This window comes from Zootoca vivipara, chromosome 9 (genome assembly GCF_965207765.1).
Source record: "Zootoca vivipara chromosome 9, rZooViv2.hap1.1, whole genome shotgun sequence".
Classification (NCBI taxonomy): domain Eukaryota; kingdom Metazoa; phylum Chordata; class Lepidosauria; order Squamata; family Lacertidae; genus Zootoca; species Zootoca vivipara.
The window spans coordinates 15,876,475-15,902,191 of record NC_142592.1 but is presented as its reverse complement, the minus strand read 5'-3'; the positions used below and the strand labels follow the sequence as shown (position 1 = coordinate 15,902,191).

Genomic DNA, 25,717 nt, shown 5'->3' with positions numbered 1-25,717 from the left:
TACTTTCTGCCTCCCTTTCCTATCCTACCCTTTAAAATGGAGGCCAGGACTAGTCATGCCCACAGAATGGAAGATGGCTGGATCCCTAAGGCTGTGCTCTACAGGAAGTTGACTCCATGCAGCGTGCTCATTGGCAGACCAACTCTGCACCTGCAAATGTGACATGAAGACTGGCAAACATTAACCCCACCATGTGGGGAACCTTTGCAGACAACCACAGTGCCTGGAGCAGAGATGAGGGCGATTGGGGGAGCCCTCATTGTGCGCGTGATGTTAGGACTTTGGGAGGTATCAGGGTCAGAACCGAACATGGCAGCCGTGTGGCTCCAATGGCTGGCAGCTCCTCTTTAATTATTATTATTAATAATAATAATTTATGCCCCGCCCATCTGGCTGGGTTTCCCCAGCCACTCTGGGCAGCTCCCAACAGAATATGAGAAACACAATAAAACATCAAACATTAAAAACTTCCTGAAACAGGGCTGCGTTCAGATGTCTTCTAAACGTCAGATAGTTGTTTATTTCTTTGACTTCCAAAGGGTGGGAGCCACTACCGAGAAGGCCCTCTGCCTGGTCCCCTGTAACTTCACTTCTCACAGTGAGAGAACCTCCAGAAGGCCCTTGGCGCTCGATCTCAGTGTCCGGGCTGAACGATGGGGGTGGAGATGCTCCTCCAGGTGCCGCCACTGGTGGGCACTGGAGGAGGAAGAGGAGTGTGGGGGGAGCGCACCATCCCCAGCAGCGCGATCCCGGTGGGGTGCCATTGCGGCTGTCCCCCACCCACGCTGGGCACCACTCCCCTGCAGGTGGCGTGCCCCGCCCCCGAGGCCATCATGCCACACCCCCGGGATGCGCGCCAGCCCCGCCCCTGCCAGGTCTCCGCCACTGCTGGTGGGAGGCTGTTTTGACCCTCTTTCCCCTCCGTGGCAGGAGGTGGAAGAGAAGGAGCTGGCCTCTGGAGTTGTGCCGTGGTGGCCCCCCCCCACTTCACCTCTGTGATTTACGGATATTGAGGAGGGCACGGCCTCTTCACCCAAAATATAGGACGGGGCAAAAGGGCTTGGCACTCCGACCTGGAGACAGATAGCCAGGTTGTGTATCCACAGCAGTGATCAGAGAAAGAATGACAGCTGGGAGGGGCACAGAGAAAAGAAATTGCGTATCTGCAGCAACACAACCGGACGCCTTCATCTGCCCCGGCTGCAACAAAACATGTCTCTCCTGTAGCGATCTCTACAGCCACAGCAGGTGCTGGAAGAATTAGAAACCAGGAAGAGGAGGTCTTTAATAAAGAATGAGGAAAGTTTATAATTTGTTTAAAAAGCTATTGTAAACAATTACATACATTGGTAGGCTTGACAGAAAACCTGTAGTAAAAATTTGAACCCTGGGTTGACAATTGATTTATAAAAATAGTGTCATGATAGAGATGCAGAGGGGGAAATCATTACATTATGATCCACAATATGGGGGGGGGGAGTCAGAAGTGATTATATGATTATGCATTTAATTCATTTGTTTATGTAAAATAGAAAATGTATTTTTAAAAAAGAGAACTACTACTTTTGGACTATCAGTATTAGTACTCCAGCATTAAATCTAAAAGCAGGTAGTCTTTGTTGAGGAAATTCCCCATGACTAGTAGGCACATAATTTGTTTACTGGGGTCTATATTTTATGGCTTTGTTAGTGATGTTTTGATATTGTCACCAGTATTACACACAACCCAGAACCTGCCCAGGATCCAGGCATTTCAACAGCCTCTCCAAACTAGTTGTTCATTTGTACAGACTGTTCACCGTTGAACATGTTAAGCCTCAGAGGTAACGGAAAATGCCCAAGTCCCCTACCCTTTCCACTTTTCCATTCAGAGGTTAGACACAAGAATAAGGATCCAGGTCGACAGAGATCACAATGGTGAGCAAAGTTTGTTTTCCTCTTCCCCGTCCAGCAGCATGAAATCGATACTACAAAATTCGAACCCCCCCCCCAACCTCTGTAGAAATAATAAAAGCAGAAGGTCGCATTTGAAGAGCTGTTTGCCCTTGTGTCTCTTGGAAGAACTCCTAGTCTCTTAAAATGACAGCACAGCTGCTCAAAGAGAATTATGCAGAAAGATTACTAAATTCTGGATCCAGTTCTTAGACTATGCTGCAAGTATCACAACGAGTGGTGCAGCATCGATCGAATAGCAGCTGCTAAGGCAAGCGGGCTGTATTTCAAGAGCACACTGGCAAAATTTTCAATTTGTTCAATAATGTAATAGAAATTACATTGCAGAGGGGAAGCAGAGGGGATCTTATTTCATTCCCCCCCCCATGTCATCTCAAGAACCACCAAAGTGCTGACTATTGGGGATATATCTATTTCTTAGTTTGCAAAAATACTTGCATTGTCTGTTTTTCCAAGTTGCGTTTTCTATGGATCAGTTTCATCTGTTGTGAGACATTAGTGTTACATACAGTGTTAGGTTAGGAAGAAAAGAGGGGGAAAGAGGGGGGGAATGGTGAGTGGGGTGGGGTCGGCTGGCAATGCTTCGATTCTTCTAACAACATCCAACATACCATCTCAGGACTATTTAATTGCTCATCCTCTAACATTGTGTATGCCATCAAATGCCAACAGTGCCCTTCAGCTCTCTATATTGGACAAACAGGCCAAACCCTACGCCAAAGGATAAATGGACATAAATCTGACATCAGGAACCAGAAGACAGAAAAACCAGTAGGAGAACACTTCAATCTCCCAGGACATTCTATACAAGATCTCAAAGTAGCTGTCTTACTACAAAAGAATTTCAGAAATAGACTGGAAAGAGAAGTTGCTGAATTGCAACTTATCACCAAGCTCAAAACCATGGAGGGACCTGGTTTGAACAGAGATATCGGGTTCTTATCTCATTATACATGATAAGCGATCTTCAGCCATCTCAACCCTTGCTTTTTCATGCAAAACCATTTGCAGTCGTTTGCGGTCATCAACAGCTATCAGTCAGTCAATCACCCATTTCCACCACCCTTCTGAGTGATCCCCCCTCCCCATCCCCACCCCTCCCCACCCCTTCTCTACATAAGTGCCTGGAAACTTCCATTTCACTGTATCTGAAGAAGTGTGCATGCACACGAAAGCTCATACCAAAATAAAAACTTAGTTGGTCTTTAAGGTGCTACTGAAGGAATTTTTTTATTTTACTTCGATTCTTCTACTTAGTGTTATGTGTGGGGTTTTGTGCACTTGTGTGGGTTCTCTTACTACTCGCTTGCATCTTCCAAGATCGTAATTGCCCATTCACATCATAAAGAGCTCGTAACCCACCTACTCTCAGCAGCCAGAAGCGTCCTAGCCAGACACTGGAGAGACCTGTCAGGAGTAAGCATGGACCAATGGTACCAAATAGTATGGGAAACAGCCTTATTAGAAAAGCTAGCCAATAAATTGAAACTGACACGGGGACAAATAGAAGATGCCTTCACCCTGGTATGGTCCCCCTTTATCACATACACATCCCAACAAGACAACAAGGAGAATCCACTGAATCAATCTATTGGGTATCTTTTGGCCAGGGCCGTCTTAAGCATATCCGGTGCCGTGGTGCGAAGATCCCTCCGGCGCCCCCCCCCATTTCCCAGACCCAGAGTTGTTGACCTTTTTTAGGAAGGGGGAGTCCAGAGGGGAGCATGCTCCACATTCCCTACAGGGGGCGGGCAGCTGCTGCCAGTGCCCCCCACCCCCACGGCGGCAGTAGCACGCGGCCATTGAGCTTCCTCTCCTCCTCTTCTTGCAGAATCAGCGAGACTCCTGCCTAGAGTGGCACCACAGGCCTGCTGCCACTCTAGGCAGGAGTCTCGCTGGTTCTGCAACTCGCTGCTAGTGCCGTCACTTTTGCCGCCTCGCATGGAGCTCCTGGCTGCCACACTCAGCTGGACACCAGCTGTTCAGTGCCCCTTCGGTGCCCCTGGTGGCCAGGCGCCCTGGTGCATTGCGCCACCCAGCCCGGGCCTAGAGACGGCCGTGCTTTTGGCACAAAAAGTCCTTTGAGATCCTGGGTTCTTTGTAAATCTGTAACCATGAAAACACAGACATTTGTATGGCTCTGAATGCTGCTCACAGGGGGCAGACAATGGGTGAGAACCAAGAATTCACATTATGGTCCTTTTGGTTTTAAAATTCTTAAAAACTTTAGAGGCGTTTTTTTTCTTGCTGTTTTTATATGGATCACTGCTGATGGTTTTGCAGGTTTCTTCTCGTCGGCTTCTCATTTCTCATTTCTATTGCGATTGTTTTGACTTTTGCTTGTTTCTAATTTCTTTTTAAAGGCTTTTAAACTACGGTGGTACCTCGGTTTAAGTACACAATTGGTTCCGGAAGTCTGTACTTAACCTGAAGCGAACTTTCCCATTGAAAGTAAAGGAAAGTGGATTAATCTGTTCCAGATGGGTCCACAGAGCAGTGGTTTTCAACCAGTGTGCCATGGCACCCTGGAGTGCCTTGAATGATGGTCAGGATTGCCATGGGCAACACTGGCCTCTTTCCCTCCTCCGATGCTTTCTCGCATCTCTGCTTCCCAAAGACTTGATAGCTGTTTGTTGCAGCAGCCCTGGCTACAAGCTCCCAGGCGAATGGTGCCTCTGGGGCTGGCCAGGGGGTGCTGGGTGCCAGGAGCTGAGGCAGCCTTGAAGTAAGCAAGGGAGCAGGCAAGGGAGCCCAGCCAGCCAATCCGCCTGTTGGGAATGGACAGACAAGTCCCAGGTCCCTGTGGGTCAGTGTGAGGAGGCACCTCTCTTTGGGGCAGAGGGGGCAGCTCAGAGACCAGGGGCAGCAGCAGCAGCAGCAGCAGCTGCCCAGAGGCCCCCCCAAAGAGAGGGGAGAGGAGGCTGAGGGAACACTCCACAAGGGAGGGTGTTCAAAAAGGGTGAGTGACTGCCAGCTCTGCAGGCAAGGGGTGACATAACTGGGCTCCTGAGCCCCACAGGGGTGCCGCAGAAAGAATGCAGTTGGTCAAAGGAGTCATGGACTCAAAAAAGTTGAAAACCTCTGCCATACAGAAAGAGGGGAGCCCTCCCAGCTCTCACGTGGCGTCATTCCTCTCTTCTCACAGCCTCTCATCCTGTGAGGTTTCTTTCCCCTTCCCCACCTCTCACACAGGGTCCTTCAACTGATCCTTCACCTTCATCTGCTTGCAATTCTTACCCAAATACAATGAGAGAATAATAATAACAGCTACCGAAAGAAAAAGAGAGAATAGATAAAAGGGCCCTCTAGCTGGAGGTCCCCGAACTAGATGGGACTTTCATGCACTGAAAATGGTTCTGTGCAGATCTGTGTAGTTCTGGTCCCAGGAATGAGGGGCGTTGCAGTTTGCTTACTTAACTCCAGAACAGTGCACAGCATCGACGCACAAAACAGGTCCTCTCTTTCAAATAAGAGATAAATGTGTAACTGATAAAGAGAAAGCAGCAGGACTCAGCTGACACGCTGCTGCGCTAAACCCACCCCATAAACAACGTGCTCCCTGCCTTTGCAAACCTCAAAAGCCCCAAGGCTAACTATAGGGAGACCACAACAAAGTGTTATTTTTGGCCTTGCAGAAGTCCAGGAGTGTCAAAAGCTTTGAACCGGCTCCACAGAAACAGAGAACTGTGAGACTTTATGCTGATCTTTTGGCAGCGAAGAGCCATCAACAGGCAGAGCAACATCACTCAGGCTTGCAGCGAAGACATTAAGTACACGGAGCTTATTGGGGTATGTGATAAGGGAAGAGAATGCACATTAGAGTGACAGAAGTGGAACTAGGAGAGCCCAGGCTGGTCAGGAACATCATGTCCCTGACAAGCTTGAATCTCAACTACTGACACAAGTTGCTAAAGCACATGGGCTTTTAGGATCTGCAACAGAAACTTGATAATGGCAATTTCCAGGAAAACTAACAGGAAAATTGAGTAGGCAGTGTGCTTCAATAGAAGTTGGGGGAAAGAAATCGACACTCTGCAAAGAAATCAGGCATTTGGGAAGCTAGAACATCTGTCACCCAGGAAGCATTTTTCACATACACCTCTGTTCTCCCAAATTATTTTAAAGTCATCGTGGGTTTTGTTTTAAAACAGTTTGTTCAAACTTTGTTTTAACTCAATTTATTCAAATTTGGGATGAACAGGCTATATCTCACATGGCTTGCACTGTCAGGAAACTGCAGAAGCTATTTGCAAGCAGTGTGTCAGCAGCAAGTTAAGACACTCACATTTTTAAAAAGTGCAGCCTACTTACGCGTCCGGTATACAAAAATATTGTAATCTTGATGTTTTTGCAGTTCGAAAGCATGCCAGCGCAAGTAGATAAATAGGTACCAGTGTGGTGGGAAGGTAAATGGTGTTTCCATGCACTCTGGATTCCGTCACAGTGTTTCATTGCGCCAGAAGCGGTTTAGTCATGCTGGCCACATGACCTGGAAAGCTGTCTGTGGGCAAAGGGCGGCTCCCTCGGCCTGAAAGCGAGATGACCGCCACAACCCCATAGTCATTCAGGGGTCCTTGACCTTTGTTGTGAAGGTGCTGTCATAGACACCACTGTAGACTGAGAACAAAAGAGCCAAGAGATCTACTAAAAATACTTGATGCTTGTGGATATAAGGTCTCCTTTGTGAAATTCTCTGCAATTTGGTCACCAAAAATACGTTTAAGTTTGATGCAGAAGAGAGCAGGCAATACACACAGCAACTGCAAAGACAACAAGACTAATAATGCACAGACCCCTTCCAACATTGCCTGACCTTGCAATATTAATGCATTATGCAATCTGTTGGTTTACAACAGCCATTGTTCCCATGGGAGCAGCAGGCTAGCTGTCATATTTGACTTATGGGCCAGGGCATTAGATTCCCTCCTTGAAACTTATTTAAGAACACAATCCACTTTCCAATTTGAGCTACTGTAGTTATGGTAGTGTTGGATTTTGCTGTCCTGGCTGAAGCATAACTTGCGCATGTGTTAGCACACAAGAAAAATAAAAGCGACACCACACCATGTTTTTGAGTCAAATTAATTTTATTATGCTCCATGATGAATTGCCACCAGTGCAACATCCTATTCACTGTACATTAAAAAAAAAAGCAAAAGAGAAAGAAAATTCACATACCAAGAATTTCAGTTTGATGAAACGGAAAACTGAACGACTGAGATGCTTTCAGAGTACAAGCGGCTAGTTGATATTGTCTATGCGTAGTGCTGAGATATAGGCCTCAGGCTCATTTGCTAATTGCCAAGGCTACCTGGACAGTCAATTTAACTGGTGCATGAAGCTGCCTTGTTACAACGGTTAGCAGTAGTGATTCAATGACATGAAACGCCGCCTCCAGCCCACACGGGAAACAGGAAAATGCAGAAACATGCAGCTGTGACTTTGTAGCCTAACTGTAACTGCAGTCATGCCTTAAATTAAGACCGTACAATATGCTATTGAAAGCAAAACATCTGAACTTTTGTGCAATAACGTGGATACACTTTATAGGAAAACGAAACAAAACGAAAGCCTGTGGGGCAAGTGATTAATGGATTACACAAATATCTCAGCCATATAATATTAAATCTTTCCAAGTTCTCTCGACTCTAGAAGCATGTGCTTTATTCATGCTAATAAGTAACATCTTTGGAGGCCACCTGAGCAAGATCTATTTGAAAAAATGCCCTTTATGATACCAGAGCTGGAGAGACAGCACTAAACACTGTCCCGAAGGCCATTAAGACTCCCTCTCATGTGCACATTCTTAATCCTACTTCAGAGCTTTCAATCAGGCTTCAGCCAACCTGCCCACAGTCCTCAAGCCATACTAGCAGCAACAGTGGCTGAAAGTCTTTCCAGCAGCAGGCAGTGCTGTGGGTACAACCGCAGGGAGAGGAGGAGACCTTTAAAATTCTCCTTTCCCAAGCCGTGTGCTTAAAACAAAAGTTACCCTCATCAGAATAACTTAGCTTTGCTTCCAACACCTCCTTTTCATCAACATAACCTTTAAAATCCTGTTTTCCTCGAGTATTAAAAATCCGGATGCTAGACATACATTATAACTGCACTAAGATATCCAAGCCAAGTCATATTGCAGGTCCAGCCTGCCAAGATCAAGCCAACACGGGGTTTCAGCAAATACAAATTTCATCCAGTATACCATGAATAGAGAAGATGGGGAGAGGGGAAAGAAGCATGTGTTAATTGTACGCCAGATATTCCTCCCTTGAAACACTGTGCATCAGCGAGGCAAGTTGATTATTCCTAGTGTTTTCTACTTCAATGTTTCCTTGCTGCAAGTATGGGGTTAGCACTGCCAATGCCTATCTTAAATGCAGCACCCTGCTTATAAAATAGGGAGATACTCCAAACGTTAACTCCATTAGTAAATAGGAAAATTAAGATGAGAACTCAACTTTCCCCGTCATAGGTCGGAACGCGATTTCCAAGCATGGAGCCGTGCCTCTTTTAGCGTCACATCCCTTGGCATCATTTCTAAGCGGGAGGCAAATCAAACTGCAATATGCAAGTTCAAGTTCAGTGCGTATAAAAAGCAGTGGTTTACACCAACTTTGCAGTAGTGAGACCCTCCCAAAAAGCAAGCAGTTCAATGAGCTCTACCTGGAGATTTAGTGTCCAAAGGAAACAGGGCAACATTGACCCATTATGCTTAAATAAACACGTAGGGGCGCATGCGAGGAGTGGATCTCTGAACATTAATAGGTTGACAGGCATAGAGCCCACCCAGTCTCAGCTTATCCAACCAAAGGAAGTTGAAAGGAAACATCAGTGAAGAATTCGTGCTCATATCCCTTCTCTCCCCCAGAAACTTTCCCCATCGCTTTAGGAAAGCCCGTCACAGTCAGGAGAAGTATATATTTAAGGCACCCATCCACCCATCCACCCATCCACCCCTGTATAAATGCTTTCAATTTCTAGATCACAGATCTGGTGCCTAAATTGTTTTGGGTTTATACCGTAATCCATAAAGACTGCAGAGTGACACCACCTAAATTCATTTATTATATTCTCATGCCCTACACATTTTAAAATTTAAATCCACTATTATTCAGAGCAAACTTTAGAACCACAGCCCTTCAGTAAAAAACAGCATATAAAAATAAATAAACGCCCGCAGCAGTTGCCATAAATGTAGACTCCTCTTCATTGTGAAAGGTAGCTGGTAAAAATCAGAGGTTGCTTACATCAGAGATGTCACACTCTGAAACCAACTGGGATGTTCCTAAATTGAGCATTCAATGTGTCAACGCTGCCTGATAGCAGGAAACACAGTGCTCCAGAATCAGGGGAAATTTTCACAACTGCTTTATTATTAATAATATTTTATGATTGTTTTATGTCAGCTTAAATGCTAAATTTAATCGCAGCGGTATGAACTGCAACGGTTCACTGTTTTATCAGCCTCACCCACGTGGCAGAGTTTCTAAGATGAAGGGGCTAAAACTAGGAGCTGCATTGCTTAAAGAATGTAGTGCTATACTAGGTTTTAATAAGAAAATTTAGATACAGAAAAAGTAGGGTATGAAAATAGTGTTTTCCTTCTTGCATTATAACTAAATACATTTAAGGTGTGTTTGTCAATCTCGCATATTACATTAAAACTCCCTTATTGATGGAATGGAAAGTGTTCACATGTACACTGAGCAACCTGGTGTAAACTTGTACACATTAATTTCGGGAGTAACTTTGTATAGGATTATGACAAACCTTTACAGATTAAATGAGGTATTGCACAGATTAATAAAAAAGCAAAAGGCAACAAAAATATACAGCAAATTGGTAGAACATTTACATGATAATTTTACAGAATCCATAGACAGAAAGTAGTTTAGTATTTCACCTTAAAAATATATATGATATATAATATACTGATCAGTCATCCCATTCATCATCATCCTCGAAATCTTCTTCATCTTCTTCATCCTCATCTTCATCTAATGATAAGAAAAAAGTAGGTTATTTTTGCAAGAACTAAACATTCAGCAAAAGCTAGTGTTGACATTTCCGCCCCAACCCCCAACCCCCATTTAGTTGGTATTGAATGGCATTTGCACAGTAAGAAATAATAACAATAACAGTAATAATAATATGCCTGGGCATGTATGTGAAAAATTGTAACTATTTAAGTACCCAGGTCCTAAGTCACATAGTGATTGTATATTACTTGCCTTTGGAGTAGAGTGTATATTATTTATGCCTACCCCATGCTTTTTGTAGTAACAGCTGCTGTGATGGTGGCACAGCATTAACACCTAAGTGACAGCTTCAAAATATTTGTAATATTCCTACTATTATCCATATACTTCTTCCAAATAAATAAGCAATCTATCTGGTTCAGGAGAATAAGCAAATAAGCTATTCTTTTTTAAAATAAGGGATGCTTATAGAAATAGCATCAAGCTTCCATAAATTACATCCATTGTGTGGATTGTGACAAGCAGTTCTAGAATTGTATAAATTAGTAAACTGTTGATTAATATAATTTTTATGGTTGCTACAAGGCTATTTTTCAATACAGGTTTTTCTTAAAACTTCACTGCTGATAAGCCTATAACCCTTTCTGTTAATATATTATTATATTAGCAGATAGAATAGATGTTATAATCCATGTTATAAATGTAAGGTAAAATGAAAAGGTAAAGGACCCCTGGACAGTTAAGTCCAATCAAAGGCGACTATGGGGTTGTGGCACTTATCTTGCTTTCAGGCCAAGGGAGCTGGCGTTTGTCCAGAGACAGCTTTCTTGGTCATGTGGCCAGCAGGATTAAACCGCTACTGTCACACGGAGGACCATGACGGGTGCCAGAGTGCACAAAAACGTTGTTTACCTTCCTGCCACAGCGGTACCTATTTATCTACTTGCTTTCAAATTGCTAGGCTGGCAGAAGCATGCGTCACTGTGGTCTAAACCACTGAGCCTCTTGGGTTTGCCAGTCGGAAGGTAGGTGGTTCAAATCTGCGCAATGAGATGAGCTCCTGTTGCTTTGTTATAAATTTGGGTATTAATTCAAAGAAACAAACTGCAGGTGGCTGTACCAAGTCTGATTTAATGCCCTACCTGAAGAATGAATGGCTTTGCTCCTTTTCTGCATAACTTCCATTAGTGCTCCCACAATACCCGAGGTGGGAGCAGGCGTAGGCGGTGCACTCTCTTGTCCATCAGATACCTGGGATGGAGGTAATTGAATACAGAAATGTAGAAGTGTACATAGAACTTAGAACATTCAGCACTCAATTTCTGAGAAGCCAATGGCTAGAGCATAACTTCAAGTAAACAAAAACAAGGATAGACTGATTATTCTATGCTTCGTACTTTTACTCGATCACCAAAAGACTACTTAGGTGGAAGAAAGTGCCAAAGGTTTAAAATCAAGGGCATTTTTAGGAATTCACATTTGACACAGAAAATACAGTTAATAAAATTCTTGTGACAAACATATATTACTATATTACAGAGGTTGTGGACTCTCCTTCTTTGGAGGTGTTTAAGCAGAGGTTGGATGGCCATCTGCCATGGTTGCTTTAGCTGAGATTCCTGAATTGGACAGAATGATTCTTGGGGTCCCTTCCAACACGATTCTATGATACACACTACACAAAATTTTGCTAGTAACCAGAACTAAAGAACAAAAATACCAGTTTTACTCACAGACTTCAGCTGTATACCCTGCCGTATCTGATCAAGTAGCGCATCTCTTCCCGAGCTGGAAACTGGACGACTGCTTTGTTCGACTTTTTTCAATTGGGCCCCTTCTCTGATTTGATCTAAGAGAGCTGCTTTATTTCCTGCAGGAACTGGAAGCTGATGGTCAACCTCTACTGGGACCCCGGGCGGTGGAGGAGGACCAGGAGGGGGAGGGGGTGGGGGAGGTGGAGGAGGCACACAAGAACCACCCGAAGGTGGTGGAGGTGGCGGAGGTGGGCCCGAGGGGGCAGAGGAAGAATGAACTGGAGGAGGAGGAGGATACATCCTGTTGGGGGGCGGGGGCGGCACTGCACCACCAGGTCTGGAAGGAGGCGGAGGGGGAGGCGCTGCGGTCGGAGCTCTTGAAGGAGGTGGCGGAGGAGCTCCCCTTCCCCTAATAGGAGGGGGAGGTGGCCCCGAGCTATGTGGCGGTGGGGGAGGAGGAGGAGGGGGAGGGCCGCCCCTGGATGGTGGAGGTGGTGGAGGAGCTGAGAACAAAAAACAAACAAGTGCTTAGTCACTTACAGAGGGACAGCTTTTCCCACTGACCAACAGCTGCATCAAAAAGACCACTTTGATTTACAGAAGAGCTCAGTTCCCTTGCCTTTTCCCTGAGGAACCTCACTCAGTTTGTAGTCTGTCTTCCATCACAGATGTGATAAGTTCAGGACATGCAGATCCATCAATAAAGGGCAGTTCACAATGCTATATTTCTGCAGTGACAGTACAATGGTACCTCGGTTTTCGAACGTCTCTGTTGATGAACATTTCAATTTTCAAACGCTGTAAACCTGTAAATGCTTCGGTTTTTTAACACATCTCAGATGCTGAACATGCCATGTGGATTCCATAGAGTTTTGTGTATTGAGTTTTCCATATTGAGTTTTTGGTTCTCAAACGTTTTGGAACTCAGAACAGAAACAGTCTTCCAGAACAGATTATGTTTGAAAACCGAGGTACCACTGTACTACCATTTTATATCTGGTCGCTCACCCAGCTAGCATCACAACTGCAACAAACCACTCTTTGCACACCAAGCAAAAGGGAAAAAGTTGGGTGGGGGGAAGAATGCATGTTCTCAAATGTCTATATAGGTCAATGCCAATATTTACAAGTGATGGTCTATCTGCATGGCTTTCATGATATTGAAGTTTTATACTCACAGCCTTTAGGAGGATAATCTTACCACAGCAGCAAAGCATTTCCAAAAGGAACCAACTCTCTCCATAGTAAAGGTAAATACTTTGTGTTTTAGAATCAGTGAAATTTGGAAATTTTCCGCCTCACGCAAAGCTATCGCTCTAATTGGCTGTGTTACCCAATATTATCCTAATATTATTAAGATCTAATATTATTTCCTGCTACTTGCAGTCACCTTCAGAGAAGCCATCTTGCTAGTGAATGGCCTCAATGCGCTTCACAAGATTGTGGCTGCAGTCTCATACCTATTCATCTCACAGAACTCAACTGAGCTTACTTCTGAGCACAGACTTGCACAGGATCACACTTTAAGACTCAAATCTTTCTCCATACACAGTCCCTACCAGTGGTCAAACACCTCTGTGTTCAGAGCAAGTCCGGAGCAGTTCATTCCCAAAACTCGATTAAGAGCTAGTAATTGGTAAAATGTGTTCTATTTAGCCATGATGAAGAAAACCACTTGTAAGTACTCTTGCTATTAGAACAAGGAAGCCCTTTGTTCAAAATCGCTAAATTAAGATCTTAAAGCACACGCACACACACACACACACTTCAAACGAGGATATATATTTTATAAGGCATATTATATGGTAGGGCAGCAGGTTAGCGACTTTAACAAAAATTAATTGCAGGACACTGTTTACCAGTACTATCCAAAGGGAAAAAACCCACAACTTTTAACTATCTATTTAAAATGGTTGCAAATTATGTATTGATGTATCAATTCCTAAATCTGGTATTTTTTTTTAACCCAAATGGGTAGGTATTGCGTATCACACACCACTGCAATGCAAAGAACTCTGAAGATTAGAATTAATACATACCACTCCAGAGTGGTGGACCTAGATCATAAATGTAACACATATTAACTTTCTCTGAAGCATCCTAGTCTCATTTACTTTCTTTAATCCACTTCCATTAAATTGTCAATCTCTGGCCTCTGCTGTCCACGTCTACGCCATAATAATTATGCTACAGAAGCACAACCAGCTATGTAGTCAATGGGTGGTACCATGTAAGTATTGAATCGTGACAGTAGCTGGCATTGCAGCTACTTGCAAACACCCCTCCCCCAAGTCAATTTCTACAGAGTAATGCACTCCTGGGACACCCCTGCTGGGGAATCAATTTTTAAATATTTTGGCTTAGATCTAGGATGGTGTCAGTCATGGAGATATTGTCAAAGCGAAGTGAGGTGTATTCCATTTCAAATTAAGTGTATTTAACAAAACGTGCAAATATAAATCTATTTAAAAATCTGGAGAAGCACTTCTCACTCAATGTAATGGGTTGGATTCATACCGTGGTCCCACCTGCGGGAGTATCCTGAGTTCTGCTCAGGGGATGCTCCCACCGATTGGAGCAGCAGGGAGAAGAGAGTTTAGTTGATCCCCTTTCCTCAGCCCATTCTCTCAGGCCTCAGGAAGAGTGCAGAAGGTAGAACCTGGAGCTACAATGAAGTGTGGCTCAAACCCTGCATTTCTGTAGGCACTGCAAAGCACGAGTGGATGGCACGAGGACTCACCTTGTCTACGCAATTCGTTTTTAACAGCTTCCACACCTCCTGTTTTTTCAATAAAATCATATATAACCTTGGATGTTTCTTTGTCTTTCAGCTGAGCCTCTGAAATTCCACACATGTCAAACAGGTTTTTCAGCTCTGGATCCAAATTGTTAACCTAATGGAAACATTAGAGCCATTAGAAGCTACTTTTGTTCAGCAAACACAGATCCTTTTATTAGAAAAGTTTCTCCAAGGAAAACCTTGGGCTTTGTGGCAATGATGTAGCATAGTTTCTGGGAAGATTTCTGTTTTCAGGCATGAAGCTCAAAGCATTCTTAGTTAAATTGGCTTGCATGGCAAATTTAAAAACCTTCATGACAAAAAAAGGGCGAATTATGATTGCCCTCCTTTCAATTTTTGTTTCACATAAATACAGAATGACTGTAGAACGCTCGGAGTTTTGGAAAAGTTAACCACACTCATTCTTGCTTACATCAAAACCTGTGTTCGGGTCCCAGCCAACATGTCCAATGTGCCTAGAGGGAAAAACCAAAACTCAAAATTAGAATATACTGTGTAAGGAGTATTACATACTGCAATATGTAATCTTCACGGTGATAAACTACTGCATTAGAATTGATCAACTGATACAAATGGAAAATGGTTCGGATGAGAAAGAGCTGCATTCTGTGCCTAAATGATTCCACAGATTCTACACATACTCTCTGATATAGCCAGTGCCAAGAGATCTACTGATAGCATTTTAATTTTAAACAGTATCAATCTCAACTAAGAGAGTTTTAACACATTTCAAAAACAGAGTCCCTGAAGCCTTAAAAATGGCCATACTATACTGATTAAATCCATTTTTCATTTTCAGTAGTTAAGATAATAATGGAGACAGCTTTTATTAAATAAGGAGCCAGATGTTCATTAAATTGCATTTGCCAGGTACAAGTTTCACTACTGTGTTATTTTGTATTCATATTCAGTAGTAAAAGATAAAAGGTAAAGGGCTCCTGGATGGTTAAACCCAGTCAAAGGCGACTATGGGGTTGTGGTGCTCATCTCGCTTTCAGGCCGAGGGAGGCGGCGTTTGTCGGACAGCTTTCCGGGTCATGTGGCCAGCATGACTAAACCGCTTCTGGCGCAACAGAACACCGTGACGGAAACCAGAGCGCACGGAAACGTAGTTTACCTTCCCGCCGCAGTGGTACCTATTTATCTACTTTCACTGGCACGCTTTCAAACTGCTAGGTTGGCAGGAGCTGGGACAGCGCCAATGGGAGCTCACTCCATTGCAGGCTTTCGAACCGCCGACCTTCCGATCGGCAAGCCCAAGAGACTCAGTGGTTTAGACCACGGCGCCACCTGCATGCCATTTAAAATTTACCTTTACCATTCAGTAGTACAGCACTGTTGGAAATCATGGATGCCAGTCATCCTTCAGTGGCAATATAACAGTGGGCTTCAAACTTTGTACATGGAAAGGTGCCTCACCTTCTACACCAAAGTGTATGCCAAGGAATATTCAGCATTTTTTCGTGACTGCCCTGCATGGTGAAAACGGACTGAGGTACGTTCTAGATGCACACTCGCGACACCAGTAGGAATTCAGTGTCCTCTCATGAAAATCAAGAACGTGCCCAGTGCAGCCCTGTGTAACTGCAGGGTAAGCTTAATAGTGACAGAAAAGCTGATTGCCATGGAAGTCTGCCCACAGAGGTATCTAAATAAAGGATCTCAGCGGAAACTTTCATTCTTAATTACTCAATATAAAAAGTTTGCTTGCATGCAACAACAAAAGCTAAGATCCCATGCATACATGATGGAATACATGACGAAAGTTGCTTCTGTTATTAGTATTTGATTGGTTATGGTCTTTAACCTAACCCGTATGTATTGTATTGGGACATCTAAAGTTCTCCATGTACAATGAAACATGATCTGGCACTTGTTTGTTTATTGCTGTTTCAACCATCACAATCATATTAACCACCGGGAAGAAAACATTATACAATTTACAATATATACATAGATACAGCATCGAAACATTGAAACACCAACACACACAAATACAAATTGATCCAGTATCTATCAATTGCACTAAATAACACTCGGTGTTGTGCTGAAACTCACTATGAACACCTCTCTTAGAATGGCAATGGCACCCACCTGAGAGGTGCTGGAACTGAGTTCTGACAAGATCCATCTGAAAAAAAGCCCTGGTGCCTCTAATTTTCCAGTGCTTAAAAATACCTGGATCTTACCCTCGATGGCAACAATTATCTGTGTTTGCTAATCCTTACCATAGAGGGACCAATGACATATTGGCAGATTTTTGATAGGCTTGAGAAGGCAGAGGACCCACCCTGTAAAGTCAACCACCATCCACTTCAGAGAAGATGCTTTGATTGTTGGGAGCTAACCAAATACACCTCTAAGAACTAGTGCCAAAGCGTGTCTTTTCCCTTCTCTCTCCCAACCCGTAAGTTGGCTGAGGGCTGTATGGCTGAGGGAAGGGACTGTCTTGCAATTCTTCTTTGGAAGTCACTCAGCAAACTCTTTTCATCAGAGAAAAAACGCTTTAAACAACCAAATGTCCAGATCAGATTCCTGCACGCAGGCCAATACTTTTCAGAAAGGCCACTTAGTTAGCAGAAAACATAGCTAGGTTACTTAGAGGGAACACCATGGTGTTTGTGCAACTACACTGGGCTGTTGCTTCATTGTGGGGACCAATTCAGAGTGCCCTAAATGGTTAGGGACCATGTATCCCAAGGACCACACCTTCTACCACGAGTGCCCAATTACGCTCAGAAGCCATCCTCAAGAGTACTCCTGCCCTTTGGGAGATTTATGGATCTCCTTCCCTAGATAAGGCTTGCTAGGTGACGTTACAGTATCAGACTAAGACATGCTTGCTCACACTTTCCAGCATGCCACAGCTGCCAATTTTAATTGATAGCTTTGTTGGCTCTGCTGGATTTCATCATCCTACTTTGCTTCTGCTTTTGGAGGATTTTCATACTTGAGTTTTACTTTATTGTTCTATTGTGTAAGCCACCCCGGGCCTTTAAAAAAACACACACACACAAACACACACACACATGGTGGTCTATCTTAAACTAACTTAACTGAATACCGTCATTTCCAAAATGGCAAATTACCATGGAGAAAACCTTTAAAAGGGCACCTATTTAGTATTACTCACAAACTGATTTTCTTCCCAAATGTAGTTAATTGAATTTTTGTGCCTATCTGTAGAAAATTATAAAAAAGAAAAGGCACTCTTACTGGAAGTTACTTGGAGTTCCAATATCTGCCTTTGTTAACCTCTTCTTTTTTGCTTTTGCTTTTTTCTTCTCTTTGGTATATGTAATGTTGTTGACTTGTGAGCCATAAAATCTGTTAGTGGTGATTTCTGGATTTTTGATGTCAACAGTTGCCATTGGTAGACTTGGACCTGTAGAAGTGCAAATAGATTCAAATTAATTTGGTCTGCTATCTTATGTTTCCTGGACTCCAAGTATTACAGAGTAAGGAGAGATTAATGTTTTAAAAGCAAAATGATACTTAGGAAAACCTTTGTTGTTTTTTCACACAATACAGAGGGCCAGAAGATTTCATCTCAAAATGGATCATTTAAGCGTAGAAAAAGTAAATACATTTTCCCACTAGATTCTTTTTAACCCAATAGTACTCCCCCTGCCATCTCAATCCAATATTCCCACCCCCCAATCTCATTTCAAAAACTGCTGTTTAACAGATTTCTAACAGTGATAGCTCTAGCTCTAAAATATTAAGACAAACATTTCTACAGTATACCATTTTACAACATAAATAAGTGGCTACCTTTTAAGTGTCAAGATGTAAGATGTAAGTGTCAAGATGTAAGAGTAAGAATTTCTTACTCTTATAATTTCTGGAGAAATTGAGTAATTTCTTACTCAATATTTCTACTCTTCTAAATATGTGAGCCTAACAGTATAATTACTGCTTATGTGCAAGAAATATTTATAAAATTCATGGTGCAAGTTGAATAATGTACATAAGTTATCTTCCATGGTGAGGCAGATCTGTGTAACAGAAGGTCTTAGGAGACCACATATTTTAAAGAAACTGTAATAGAGGTGAGAATTGGGTTATGCTTTTCTAGAGTGTTGCTAAGAAAGAAAGCTGCTGTCTTAACTGTATTACACAAAGTTGCTACAAGAATACATGTCGGTAGTAAATCCATGTGTACCTGTCGTGCACACCTGATGTTTGCCTATTTCTAGTAGCAACTATACTTGCATATAGGTGTGTGTGTGTGTGTGTGTGTGTGTGTGTGTGTGTGTGTGTGTGTAAAAAAATCAAACTCTAATTCTTGGAAATGTCACAATAAAATAAGAGTCTAATAATTTTGCTATGTGCAAAAATTAGGTTTTGATTTTTTGGTATCATATCAAGACAGCTAAAAACTGATGGTTTCCACAAGGAAAATTAAACAGAAATAAAAACAAAAGCCATTGTTATAAAATATTCATTATGAGGTCCATATTTTCAATGCTATAGATGGAGGATAATGCCTACTAGTTTGATTTGCAGAAGAAATAATCTTTTTCCATGTTGCATAAAAATCACTCAGTTTGTACATATATTTTTAATGCTGTTTTTCCCCCTTTAGCCGTGCCATCAAAAGCATGTTTGCTCAGAAATAAGTACCACCAGCCAATGAAAAGCATGCTTACCAATCTCATTAGGCTTTGGTTGTCCACGAGGAACACATGACTCTAAGGGGCTTCCATTTTCTTCTAACACTGCCATATTTATATCCAACAAAATTTTCCCCATCATAACACAAGCACCTTCCCCATCAGCTGTCGAGAGCTCGATCAGTGAAGACGAAAGCGGCTTATAAAGTTCGTCATTTGGAAGAACTTGACAATATAGTGGTCTTAAGCATCCACTAATGTTGATATCTTTCACATCCTCAGAAGGGTTTTCCGAAAACGTGGTACAAAACATTGCAATGTTTTGTGAAAATCCTTTATATTCCTCAATTGCTGCCTGCTGGAGGGCAGCTTCTTGCAGACTAAATCAGATTCCAGCTCATGTGCTAAAATGAAAGTGGGCCACATGATTCCTGGCAAGCCTTTTTAAAACTAATTCTGATAAATCCCCATTTTCATCCTAACCATTATGATGGAAGGTCAGTAAATCTACAGCTCACTGCCTTAACATTGAATAGACTTTTCCATTACCAACATGAATAAAAACATAAATCCCAGGAAATTACAGGCTAATGCATTTTACATAACCAGCAATGCCAATTTGTTTAATCCTACAATTTTTATTCTGCGATGTTAACCAAGCCCTTCAACAATAGTGTGGTTTTTAGCTACTTTAAAACAAATCAAATATTGCACCTTTGTGCAAATATTATTCAACTGTTGAGGTTTGTACCAATAAAGGAAGAACACTATTTCTAATCCCCCCTCCCTAAAAAAACCGATTCTGGCTCATGACTTAGCAGCTGAAACATCTGAGTGAATTCTGCAGATGAAAAGCTAATGTCAGTATGTCAAATGGTTTAAAGCTGACTTCCTAAGTCATTCCCACATAATCAGCATTTGCTAAGAAGAGGAGTTTGTCACTACGACATCAACATTTGTCACTGGTCTTTATTCTCAAGCCTTTGTTCCATTCCTGATTTCGCCTTCTACTGTACTGTTTGCATTACAATGTTAAAGTACCACTAAGCAATCCTACAGCTAATCAAAGCATAACTGTCCACTTACAATTTTAAAAGATGCACTGATGTTCAGATAGGCAATTACATTCATGAGTGATAAGCAAGGAGTAAGTGAGCAGACGTTGAAACAATCAAACAATTTCATGGTTACTGAAAGCAAAAACAAACAAACAAACCACCACTTACCATTTGGTAGATCTCTCCTTTTCTCTGTTAAAAAGGGGAAAAAACACTTTATACTATTTATGTACAAAATAGAATATTAGAACATTTTTCTTACCTTACAAAATAGAATATTAGAACATTTTTCTTACCCTCCTGAGACTTATTATCTGTGAATTGTTTGCCTATTATTATTTCAAACTCTATTTTAGAAGGTACATGGTCAGAAAAAAAAAGCTAAATAAACTTCCATTCATTTTAATAAACGGTTCACATTTCCCTCAAATGGCCTGGGGATGACTTCAAATCTTTCAAATACTCTCTCAGCAGGGCTGCCATTGCTCCAGCTTGAAAAGAGGCTTAGAAAGTCCAGTTCTCTATTTAAATCACAATTAAAAGTGCCATTTCATAGACATGTCAAGTCTTCAATCTTTTTTCAAAATCTCAGTGATCTAAGACAGATTGCTTATCCTCCAATACCATCCTGTCTGATCTTAGATATGCTCTCTCAGTATTTCAAGTGGACAAAAATAAAACCTGATCTTACATAATTATGACCAAGTATATAAAATGTCACTGAACTGGCACTGGCAAAAAAATTATACCTGAAAAGTATACCTACAATTACCTAATCATCTAACTTAACATCTCAGCATTTTTAGACCTACTGAAGCTTACACATCTCTGTGTTAAAGGAGGCAAGAGTAAAATCTGTGAGGTTCTGTGATTAATAGAAAAGTGTTTTAAAATACAATTGATGCATTAAAAAAAGCAAGCTGAGATTTTGAAAAAAGCAAGCTGACCCAAAAGCAGTGATACTAACATAGTAACACATGTGTTGTTGCATTTAAATTTAAGACTGGTATCATTACAGTACAGAAATGCATATATTGAATGTGTAGCAAATACGTACAAGTAGTAACTGGTAGCTTCTCAGCTGTTAAAAATACCTCCATAACTGAAATATGGGGATCATTGATTTCTGCCCCCCAACATTAGATCCAGAGGGTGGGAGGATCCTCCAGAGCAGATTACTTTTTTGAGGGGTGGGATAGCTGAAAATTGCTGGATACAACCCACCGCAATCTGTTTTCCTCTAACAAAAATGGTAAGATAAGCATGTGTTGTTGTTTTTTTTTTAAAGGCATTAAACCTGAAAACCTAATTTGAATAAACTAAATTTTAAGAAAGAGGTTTCATTTAAAAATAAAAAAGCTCGTTTAAATTGAGCACTGCAAGCATAGCAATCCTTCCACAAATTTTTAACTATAGAAAAGAGAAGCATCAGTAGTGCATCAAACTAGAAGTAGTGGCTCACAACCGTTTGGTTTTCATTTCAGTTTGGCAACTATGCATTCCAGCCTTAAGTTCGAATCCCTCACTTTCAGAAGAGGATGTCCTAACATTGTTTTATATGTCTTGAAACATTTACGTCCCTTGTTCAGTTATTTCCAACCAATCTACAAACCCAAATTGTAAATCTGTTTGTGTGTGCTTTTAAAGTTGATGCATTTATTCATACTGTTATTGTCTTGTTTTTATTTCTTGCTGCCTCAATAGTTTTCATGCTTAAAGCTGGGGTATAGTACTTAATTAAGACAGATGAAAGGCTGTCCTTCCTCATTTACATTTAATAAGGTATTCTGGAGGTAAAGGTTTGTGCTATTTACAACTCTGTACAAAAGCTCCTTAAATCCCCCAAGCACAACAGCAATGTGGAAGGGGAGAAATATCCATGCCAGTTTGTTTTATTCTTGTTTCAGAACCCTTTCGCTCGAAAATCTACTGGGCCCAATTAAAGTGAAAAGTTGTATACAGGTCCTATACGTTTACATCATAGAGGGAAGTAAGCAAGCAGAGAAGAAGGAGCTATTTTTGGACCTAGTTACTGAAGAACAGGCTACGAGGCTATTTCTGGGCTATAACCACCTCACATGATGGAATACTCTTCCCACACAAAAAACCTTCTGGCACTTAAAAAAAAACCACCAGCATATTTAGAAGGTTGGTCTAGACAGGGGTCAGCAAACCTTTTCAGCAGGGGGCCGGTCCACTGTCCCTCAGACCTTGTGGGGGGCTGGACTTTATTTTGAAAAAAATAATAAAAATGAATGAATTCCTATGCCCCACAAATAACCCAGAGATGCATTTTAAATAAAAGCACACGTTCTACTCGTGTAAAAACACGCTGATTCCCAGACCGTCTGTGGGCCGGATTTATAAGGCGTTTGGGCCGGATCTGCTCCCTGAGCCTTAGTTTGCCTACCCATGTTCTAGAGCCATTAGAGCACTGGTGTCCAAACTTTTTTCAAAGAGGGCCAGATTTGATAAAGTGAAGGGCTGTGGGGGCCGACCAAAGTTGTTTTTTTAGGATTGAAGTTGTTGAGGCTTTTTTTAGGATTTTACCCCAGGATTAAACCGGCCACCTGGTCAGATTAGGCCCCCGAAACAGACTTTGGACATGCCTGCATTAGGGAGCCTGGAGTGTTTTTTGCACAGAGAAGCATCCAACATGGCAGGCCCCACCTGCAATCTGAAGTAGTTACAGCCCAGATGCAGGCATTACCTCCGTATCTGCTTTCTGTGAGACGTAAGCTGTAGTGCAGGCATCCCCAAACTTCAGCCCTCCAGATGTTTTGGACTACAATTCCCATCTTCCCCAACCACTGGTCCTGTTAGCTAGGGATCATGGGAGTTGTAGGCCAAAACATCTGGAGGGCCGCAGTTTGGGGATGCCTGCTGTAGTGCAATAGAGCAGCTTGGAAAAGACACAGGATGCAGTGTCCTATTTCTCAGATTTAACTCCAAGCAAGGCTCCCAGAATGTCTGCCTGTCAACAAACTTTCAGGGTTATAGAACCAGCTACATTGTACATTCCACTGCAAAGAAAATGATACATTCTTGTCTGCCTTGTGAGATTGTCGTTGTGACTCCTCAATGTATTATAGAACAAAAATTACATCCAGTGGTATAGGATAGTCTTAGGACTCCATCTGGTGGCTTAACAGAGAAACCATTTCTGACCCAGGGGGGGAAACCCTGAAATCAAAGGGAAGTCTAACTCCAGACACACAAAATCTGATTATGAACCAGTGCACTGATTTAAAAGAAAGATTTGATTCATATATCTGAGACACAGAATAAGAAGTGAAGAGCTCCCTGCATCAGTATTCACCAAACAAAAGGCCGCTAAGTCAAATGGCCTGGTTTTATATATACTGTATATTTCTTATTCTATGAACCAAGTTTAAGCAGGAAAGGATTAACATGGAAAGATTCTGCACATGCACCAAAGCAGTTTGCTTTGACTACCTGGTCTGCTGAGCACTCTCCATGCATGTGCAGAACCCTGCTTTACATTCTAAGCCAGGGAGCAAAATCTGGTGGGAAATGGCACTTAATAATGCAGCCCAATATTATGAACTGGACAAATTCAGGTAATTACAAGCTCCAGCAATATCTTGACTATAACAGAGATAAAAATTACATGCAAACTGGAAGCTCAGAGAGCCAGCAGGGATTCCAGCTGTTGAGTGGCAATTTTAACCACCTGCCAACATCACAAAAATCGCTGCAGACCATATCTGCGACCCTGCCTATCTGCCCATAGCTGCCAAGTTTTCCCTTTTCTCGTGAGGAAGCCTATTCAGCATAAGGGAAAATCCCTTTAAAAAAGGGATAACTTGGCAGCTATGTATCTGCCCATTGGATACACTGTGGGAAGGTTGCCTGCATTTCTAAATATATAATGTGCAAAATGTCACTGAGATACTGTTTTATTCAGTGAACAGCAATAGGCACTTCATTGAATTAACAATACAACTGGGACTTACAATGAAGTGCTGCAGTGTGTTCTCACCTTTAATAGGAATGCTTCTGCGGCTCAGGATTTTATGACCGGTCATTTGACATTCCCTCGCAACTCCTGTTTTCTTTCATAACTAACACTTAACATTGTGCAGCTGCTGAGCATTGGGCTGTTGTTGTTGTTTAAAAAAAGGGGGGATTTCCCCCCAAGTTGTCCTCTCCCTTAGAATATTTGCAATTCAGCAATCCTTGGGATTCCCCCAAGCATGGTGATACTCCCCCTCTTGTTTCTCAGCTGCCCTGTTTTGGCTCCATTTCCATTGGCACTCACCACTCAAGTTCACTATCAGAAGAAATAGTATTGGGGATTTCAATACTGTTTCTCAAATTGGTGTGGATGGCCTACAACTCCCATTATCCCTAGCTAGCAAGACCAGTGGCCAAGGATGATGGGAGTTGAAGTCCAAACAACAGCTAGGGAACCAAATTTGAAAAGCACTGCTGTATTGTAAAAGACTAGGCACTGCTGAATCTTATTGTGTAACAGGAACCTGTGATTCTCCAGTTAATGGTCTACAACTCTGACCACTGACTACGTTGGGTGGGACTGATGGGAGCTGGAAACCAACAACCACAGGTTCCCAAATTCTATTTTATGAAGTCCTGCTAACATTAGCTGTAGACTGTACAAAGGTTCAGTTTGTACATATTTATTGGTAACAACTATGTGTGCATGCCCCCCCCCTTCAATCTCTAACCTATTTCTTGAATCCAGAGAAGCTATAAACTAAGAAGGCCAGCTTCTGCCTTAAGAATGTTTTCTTCTAAGTTCTACACAAAGCAAAAATGTGTTGAAAAACTATAGATCTACCAGATTTTCGTTGCCGTCGTCCAATTAAGTCCGTCACTGTCTTCTGGAATTTTTTTGCTTCTTCTTCATTAGCAAAATTAAGACCCACCTGACATGCCTGAAAAACAATTATTTTCTTATGAACATAACTTTTCTAAGAAACTGTATTAAGACATGTAGGTTTTTTGCAATCTTAAATTAGTTTTTCGATTGCTTTGAGAAATTAGGTACTGAGCAACTAACAAATGTAATAAACAATAATAAACTAGATCTACCAAGGGGATTTCAGTTTGTCGCTGACAATTGCTACTGACTTTAATATGTATAAGGTGTGCCTATCTCTTCCCCTGAATTTTACTCATATGGTTATAAGATGAAGGAAAACAAATCCGTAAAAATAATGAATTTATTTGACATTAACTTGTTAATACAAATTATCAGGAAAGCTGCACAGTTCTTATATTACTTGATTTAGAGAATAAAAGAGAGACTGTGCAACGTGTAAATATACCTGGCAGCACAAACTGAAAGGACTATTTTATTCCTTTTAATCTCGTTATAGAGATAACTATGCAAAATACTTACGTCTCCAGCAAAGGTATGAAAATATGGTCTAGGACTATTATATACAAAATTATTATACAATTCTTGTTCCCACAACTGTTTTCCATCCTAAAAAAAAGTGGAAGGGGGGGAAAAGGACACTGTGAGAAAAGTGACCGCAGACACATACTTATGACTTCTGCATGCTGACAA

At 41.9% G+C, this 25,717-nt stretch overlaps 1 protein-coding gene across 2 annotated transcripts in view; it reads right to left on the bottom strand.

Moving 5' to 3' along the window:
* Positions 1–7,021: 7,021 nt before the first annotated feature.
* Positions 7,022–25,717, bottom strand: part of WASL (WASP like actin nucleation promoting factor) — a 33,649-nt gene continuing 14,953 nt past the window's right edge. The window contains exons 4-13 of one of the 2 annotated variants that reach the window (XM_035126740.3): positions 25,547–25,633; positions 24,983–25,079; positions 20,329–20,352; positions 17,703–17,871; positions 14,899–14,941; positions 14,427–14,580; positions 13,726–13,743; positions 11,666–12,189; positions 11,075–11,183; positions 7,022–9,950 (exon numbers count right to left, since the gene is read on the bottom strand). In XM_035126740.3, coding sequence (XP_034982631.2) covers positions 9,889–9,950; positions 11,075–11,183; positions 11,666–12,189; positions 13,726–13,743; positions 14,427–14,580; positions 14,899–14,941; positions 17,703–17,871; positions 20,329–20,352; positions 24,983–25,079; positions 25,547–25,633 — 1,287 coding nt within the window. In that variant the 3' untranslated portion in view covers positions 7,022–9,888. The remainder of the gene's footprint in view (positions 9,951–11,074; positions 11,184–11,665; positions 12,190–13,725; positions 13,744–14,426; positions 14,581–14,898; positions 14,942–17,702; positions 17,872–20,328; positions 20,353–24,982; positions 25,080–25,546; positions 25,634–25,717) is intronic. The other variant, XM_035126741.3, reaches the window with a different exon arrangement.